Here is a 7,272-nt window from a genome sequence, read left to right as displayed (position 1 = left end):
TGGTCTAGCAATATACAAAACAAGGCTAGACCTGTTGCTCATTTTGCAGAGAATCAAACATCGAGGACAGCCAACATGTTCTATGCCTCTCACTCGCTATCAAAGCCAACTGACCTTGGTGCTTGATATATTGATAGTGGGTGCAGTAACCATATGACAGCTCACAAGTCACTGCTAACACTGATAAGAGCTTGAAGTGCAAGGTGAAGATGGGAATAGGGGAATGATTGTAATGATTGTACCACGCTCAGATACATACAAGAAGTAATGATTGTACCGCGCTTAGATGAAAATCTTCTAAGTGTTGGACAAATGATTGAGCATGGCTATTGGCTAGTATTTGGTGATTCCATGGTGAATATATATGTTGATAAGGAAATGAAAGAGCTGGTGGCTAATGTTCCAATGAAAGGGAATAGATGCTTCCCTATGAAGTCAGAATTCATGAACCCCGTGATGGCAAATAAAGCAGAAGTTAAGGATCACTCATGGAAATGGCATAGAAGATTTGGTCATTTGAACTATGTTAGTCTGAAGATGCTACAAGATAAAGAAATGGTGGTTGGAATGTATTGGAGATGCGTGTGAGGATTGTGCTACGGGCAGGGCTCACAGAGAAGCATTTGACAAAACTGAAGCGTGGAAAGCTTCACAAGCTATTCACCCATTTTAGATTTGTTCCAGTGATGGTAGGATAAAGTTCCTCATTGGCTTGAAAACCATTTGTGGTCAACAAATCAACTTTCTTTTTTGTATGAGCGAGCCATTGCTAGCAATGATAACCTTAGCAGACTTCTTTAAAAATGGATAACTTGCACCCAAAGTTACTGATTTCTAAACAAATGATTGTGAATTTTGGCGAGAAATATCTCTCAAGTAAGTTCTTTTCTTGCCTCAGACGGGTAAGGACTTCACAATTTTTCACAGTACAAGGCTGGTAGTTCTTGCCAGAATGAATGATAAGAAAGTGAATTGTTTTCAAGCAGAACTGCTTTTTACAAAACTCAAAAAAGAAAGACCAACTTTAAAAAAGACAAAAAGATCATTGGACTTCAATTTCTGCCTGGATAGATGCTTCTAATTCAGGTTGGGCTGGGTATGTCTGTGCTGGATTGGACTATCAACACCTTCAACTGTCAAGTTTCAGCTGTTAATCGATACCAATGTTCGAGTTTGGCAGAGCTTTAATCTATTTCAAGCCCTGGAAGGCTTTTTGAAAGGGCAGAATTGGAACCTCTTCAATCTGGAAGGGGCAAAAGTGGCTGGATTTGATGATTACTGAGTTGGAACAGCACTGTAGTACCTATTTTTCTTTATCAGGGCTCTCCATAAATTTGTTGAGGTTTTCATATTTGTAAAAACCCGGACTCTGCTTGATTTGGCTTATGCTGAACCAAATTTGTAACGAGGGAAATCTCGCTCTGTATGACTATTTCCTTGAACTTAACTGAAGTTAGAGATTCTGAATTTATGGCTAGCTTGTTTCCTGTGGCTCAATGAGCTTTGGTTGCTTCAGTGTTTCGAAGGCTTTTGGGATCAAGTGATCATTTTGAGTTTTTGTTTTTGATTAGTTTTTTGGATGTCCTTTGATCTGTTCACCTCCTCTCATATTTATAAAATATGCTGGAGTGGGATTTCTAATCTTTTGATAATGGGTAGCAAATTTTCTAAAAGCAAGATTTTTTTATTTTAAATGCCAAGAAAAAGGGAATTTTATCTATTCTGGCAAAAAAGCCATCAACAGTCAGTTCGTATGGTAATCACTTCCCTGCTTTGTTTTAAAAAAACCTAATCCTTTTTTAACTTTTAACTGCTCTTTGCAAGAATTCAATCTGCCATGATGGTTAGTTTGATTTTCCAGATGAACAAGATTTTGATCTTCTTCCTTGACTGTAAAGACTGGAGAAATTTTCCTGTAAAACCTGCCTTCATTAATTTCCCGTCAAGTCCCTTATGATAGTTGAAATTGTTGACTTTTCAGAGTTATGTACTCACGTGGGTTTCTTTGTGAACAGACTTTAAAATTCTGCTAACTTTGCACTCTGGGATTGAGATCAATAGTGAGAAATTTAGAAGCTAGGCCCGATCCAATTCTTCTTAGAATTATATCGACCTGGTTGGTGATGAATTTATTTGTTCTTTGTGCTCTTCTAACCTCTGCCAATTTTGCAAAAAGACATGGGCCTTTTAATGTTTGATTGGGCTACTTTTGGAGTCAAGGCCTAGTCTTCTGTTTTTCTATTCCCGGGCTTCTTTGTAAAAAATGGGCTGCCGTGTGGATTTCTTGGCCCAAACACAACTATTGGAGTTAGTACACTCATATATGTGTGGCCCAATGTAGGTCACTACAATTGGAGGAAACATATATTTCCTCACTTTTATTGATCATACAAAGATGTGTTGGGTGTTCTTTTTACAACACAAATCAAGTGTTTTCTTAGTGTTCAAAAGATTTAAAGCCATGGTGGAGTAGCAAAGTGGATCTCAGATCAAGAAGCTAAGATCAGAGAGAGGTGGTGAATACACTTCAACAGAATTCAATAAGTTTTGTGAAGGCTTGGGGCTTGAAAGGCAATTAACAGTGGCCTATTCTCCTCAACAAAATGGAGTTGCAGAGAGGAAGGATAGAACCATTGTGGAGATGGCTAGAACAATGCTTCATGAAAAGAGAATGCCTACCAAGTTCTGAGGAGAAGCAGTTAACACTGCTGTCTACATTCTCAATAGGTGTCCTACAAGTGCTCTTAAGAACAAGACCCCGTTTGAAGCATTCAGTGGAAGAAAACTTGAGTAAAGCACATGAGAGTGTTTGGTTCTCATTTCTATACTCATATTCCATCTCAGCAGAGGCGTAAGTTGGAAGAAAATAGTGAGAAGGGAGTCTTTGTCGAATATGGAACCTATGAGAAAGGGTACAGGGTGTTTAACATGAGAATTCATAAAGTAATTATGTCAAAAAGTGTGATATTTGATGAGAAATCTCTCTGGAATTGGGAAACAAATGAAGATGTTCACATGTCAATTCCTTGGAACAATAGTGAGGAAGCAGGGATGACTGAAGGCGAGATGGAGTTTGAGTCTCCATATCAAACTCTATCTTCTCCATGTGCCCGATCTCCATCAAATGATGCCTCACCAAGTACCCGATCTAAACCAAGTGCCCCATCTACATCAACTGAAGCTAAAACATCTAAACTTTATGATCACACACCTGTGAAGTGGAAGAGTCTAAATGACATCTTTGCACAATGCAAAGTGAGCATTGTGGAACCTGAAAACTTTGCTGAAGCAAGTCAAGATGAGGCGTGGAATCAAGCTATGAGAGAAGAGATCATAATGATCGAGAAGAATTCTACATGGGAGATGGTTAACAGACCTAGTAACAAACCAGTTGTGGGTGTGAGATGGATCTTCAAGACAAAGCTGAATCTTGATAGTTCTATCCAAAAGCACAAGGCACTACTTGTAGCTAAGGGATACACACAAAAGCCAGGAGTAGATTTAAACGAAAAGTTTGCTCCAGTGGCAAGATTAGATACAATTAGAACTCTAATTGTTCTAGTTGCTAAAAAGAAATTGGAAACTTTTCCAATCGGATGTGAAATCATCATTTCTAGATGGAGTGTTGAAGGAGTAAGTTTATATCGAGTAACCTGAAGGTTTTGAAGTTAAAGGAGAAGAAGACCAGGTCTATAAGTTAAAGAAGTCACTCTATGACTTGAAGCAGGCACCAGAGGCCTATTATGGTGAAATTGATACTCATCTACTCAAGTGTGGATTTCAAAGAAGCATAAGTGAAGCTACTCTGTATGTAAAGACTAAAGAAGGTATTGGTACAGTCATTGTGTCAACATATGTGGATGACTTTGTGTACACTAGAAGCAGTAGTGAAATGATGAAAGAATTCAAGGAGAATATGATGAACAAGTATGAGATTACTGATCTGGGCTTGTTGCATCATTTCCTATGAATTGGGTTAATCCAGAAAGTACTGAGAATCTTTGCTTGACAGATTTGGTATGAAGGATTGCAAACCAGTGAGCACACCACTAGTTTCAACAGAGAAACTCAAAAGAGAAGATGAAAGTGAACTTGCAAATGAGGAGACCTAACGAAAAATGGTGGGGAATTTACTATATCTTACACCACTAGTAATTTAAAATTTAAAATTTATCTGAAATTTGAATTTCGAAATGTATCTAAAATTTGACATTTTGAATTTATCTGAAATTTGAATTTTGAAATGTATCTGAAATTTGAAACCGAAAATCTTATCCGATATGAATAGTATTGACACGTAGGAACTCAAAAATCTTATCCGAAAATACTATCCAAATTAATTTCTTAAGTAAACAAAGTTGTGAAAAAAACAAAAAAATGAATAGTATTTGCCATGGCAAACCTAAACTGCTAGAAACACATTTTGCTGGAGGGGATAGGGCAGCCACTATTCACATGAATAGTAGCTGCCCTAGGACTCCCCTTGCCATGACAAGGAGCTAACTGGTGGAAATGCTCTAATGGTCAACGTAGACAAAGCAAACAAACGATTAAAGAAATGCAACATTTGATTCAGTCAAGAATGTCACATGTCGTGGGACCTCTAAGTCAACTGTTGACTTTTATAGTCTTTTCGTCGCAAGCAAACAATGTATTTTTTTGTTCTTCTTTTCCTGGTAAGATCCCAAACGATTGGGTTAATTAAATAATGAGAGGACATCTTCTTGGACATATGAGTCACAGAAAGATTTAGATACCATTTTCTTTTTCTGCAGCACAGAAAGATTTAGTTAGATATGCTAAAAATTATCACCTCTTCCTTGTGCTTAATCTTTCTGGCTTTCTCCACAGTGCATGGAGAACCCCAAGATACCTGCAAAAAATTGAAGTGTGGCGATAAAGGCCCAGCTGTCCATTTCCCTTTCAGCCTCAAAGGCAGGCACCCAGATCACTGTGTCTTTCCTGGGTTTGTCCTGTCATGCAATGAGAAGCATGAAACAATTCTTGAGCTTCCAATTCCATTCAAATTCCCAGTCAAAAGCATAGATTATAAGGCTCAGGCAATCCAATTATATGACCCAGAAAGCTGTCTTCTGGTGAAGCTTTTGAAAGTCTTCAACAAGTCAATCACTCCCTTCCACTTCTCAAAAAATCACATGACTGATCTTACCTTATTCAATTGCTCTTTAGCTGAGAGGCAATTAGATGAACAAGTCCCCTGCTTCCGTGGCCCTGGCTACCAAGTTTATTCTGTTCTCTCTTCGAACATCATTGAGGTCTTGCCCCTACTGTCTTGTACAAAGATGTATAATCTCTCATCAGTTCCATATTATTCAAACTACCCTGACAATCTTTATTTGGAGTGGTCTGAACCAAATTGTGGACACTGTGAGAAAAAGGGCAAGATGTGTAGATTGAAGAACAATGGCACCAAAAGTGAAATTGAATGTGTGGACTTCAGTAAAGCAGGTATGGCTAACATAAATTTTAGTTTGGCTCACATATATATAACTTATTACAGAATCTTAATATTCTGCTATACTAGTCACTTTTTGCTTACCTACTTGGAAGTTGAGAGCAGAGTAGCAGCATTATTTATTGGCTTTTTATCGCAAAACGTCCCTGAGGTTGATGAACCTATCAAGTTATATCCTTGTGTTTTTTTTTTCTGTGTTCGTGGTCTTCGAGGTTAACTTGGCTAACGTATATTTAATTGGGTCACGTATATTTGAATTGTTACAGATGCTTAATATTCTGCTATACTGGTCACTTATCTGCAGATGCAAATAATACAATGCATTCATGTAATGAGATATTATCATCTGCAATCCACGTTTTGCTTACTTATTTGGAAGTTTAGAGCAAAGTAGCAGCACTGTTTATTTAAAGGATATTTTCCAGGCAATAGCTCATTCTAATTACTTATTTGACAGTGTAATTTTTTTTATTTTTTTTTCAGGTACAAAAAGGAAATGGGTGCCTACAGGTGAGTTGTTTAATTGGAGTCGCAGTTTGTTTCATCTGTATATATGAGATCGTGGTGATATTTACAAAGGTTAACTTGCAGGTGCATCTCTGGGTTTATTCGTTGTGTTACTCCTAGTCGTTGCAGCCTATCGTGTCTATAGTTCTGATAGAAAAGAAAAGGCGAATCAATTAAAGATTGAAAGATTTTTAGACGATTACAGAGCTCTCAAACCTAGCAGATATTCATATGCAGATATTAAGAGGATTACAAATGACTTCAAGGACAAGTTAGGGGAAGGAGCCTACGGAACTGTTTATAAAGGAACGCTTTCTTCTGAACTCTTTGTTGCTGTGAAAGTCCTCAATAGTTCTAAGGGAGATGGGGAAGAGTTCATCAATGAAGTGGGAACAATGGGTCATATCCACCATGTCAATGTCATTCGCTTGGTTGGCTTTTGCGCTGATGGATTTAGACGAGCTCTTGTTTATGAGTTCTTACCAAATGGTTCACTGCAGGATTTCATTTCATCACCAGACAATAAGAACAGTTTCCTTGGTTGGGATAAGATGCAAGATATTGCTCTAGCCATAGCCAAAGGAATTGAATATCTTCACCAAGGATGCGATCAGCGAATCCTCCATTTCGACATCAAACCTCATAACGTTTTGCTAGACCACAACTTCACTCCAAAGATTTCTGATTTTGGTTTAGCCAAGTTATGTTCCAAGGATCAAAGCATAGTGTCAATGACTACAGCTAGGGGCACCATGGGCTACATTGCACCTGAAGTGTTCTCCAGGAACTTTGGAAATGTGTCCTATAAGTCAGATGTGTATAGTTTTGGAATGTTACTGCTTGAGATGGTAGGAGGAAGGAAGAATGTCGGTTCAGCCACGGAGAGCACAAATGAAATCTACTATCCCGAATGGATTTATAATCTTCTAGAAGAAGGAGATGACCTACGCATCCATATCGGTGAAGGAGGAGAAGGAAAAATTCCAAAGAAACTCGCAATTGTAGGGCTCTGGTGCATCCAATGGCATCCAGTGGATCGCCCTTTAATGAAAGCCGTGGTTCAGATGTTGGAAGGAGGAGAAAGCTTAACCATGCCTCCCAATCCCTTTGCCTCTACAGGTGCTGCAGGAACCAATGCCAGTACGGCTGCAAGAAATCGAAACATTCAGTTAGAAGCAATTCCTGAGTTGGAGTAACATGTGTACTTATACATTACATCATTACATGTAAACACACTTATGTATGCAATCAAGAATGTTCATATAGTTCTTGATGTTTGTACTTGACCA

At 38.3% G+C, this 7,272-nt stretch overlaps 1 protein-coding gene across 1 annotated transcript; it reads left to right on the top strand.

Annotated features, from left to right (window-relative positions):
* Nucleotides 1-4,753: 4,753 nt before the first annotated feature.
* Nucleotides 4,754-7,272, top strand: LOC117618092 (rust resistance kinase Lr10-like). Its single transcript, XM_034347717.1, has 3 exons — nucleotides 4,754-5,469; nucleotides 5,960-5,986; nucleotides 6,068-7,272. The coding sequence occupies exons 1-3, from the start codon at nucleotides 4,797-4,799 to the stop codon at nucleotides 7,177-7,179; spliced, it is 1,812 nt and encodes a 603-aa protein (XP_034203608.1). The 5' UTR covers nucleotides 4,754-4,796; the 3' UTR covers nucleotides 7,180-7,272.

This window comes from Prunus dulcis, chromosome 2 (genome assembly GCF_902201215.1).
Source record: "Prunus dulcis chromosome 2, ALMONDv2, whole genome shotgun sequence".
Taxonomy (NCBI): Eukaryota; Viridiplantae; Streptophyta; class Magnoliopsida; order Rosales; family Rosaceae; genus Prunus; species Prunus dulcis.
This window is presented reverse-complemented; position numbering and strand designations above follow the sequence as displayed.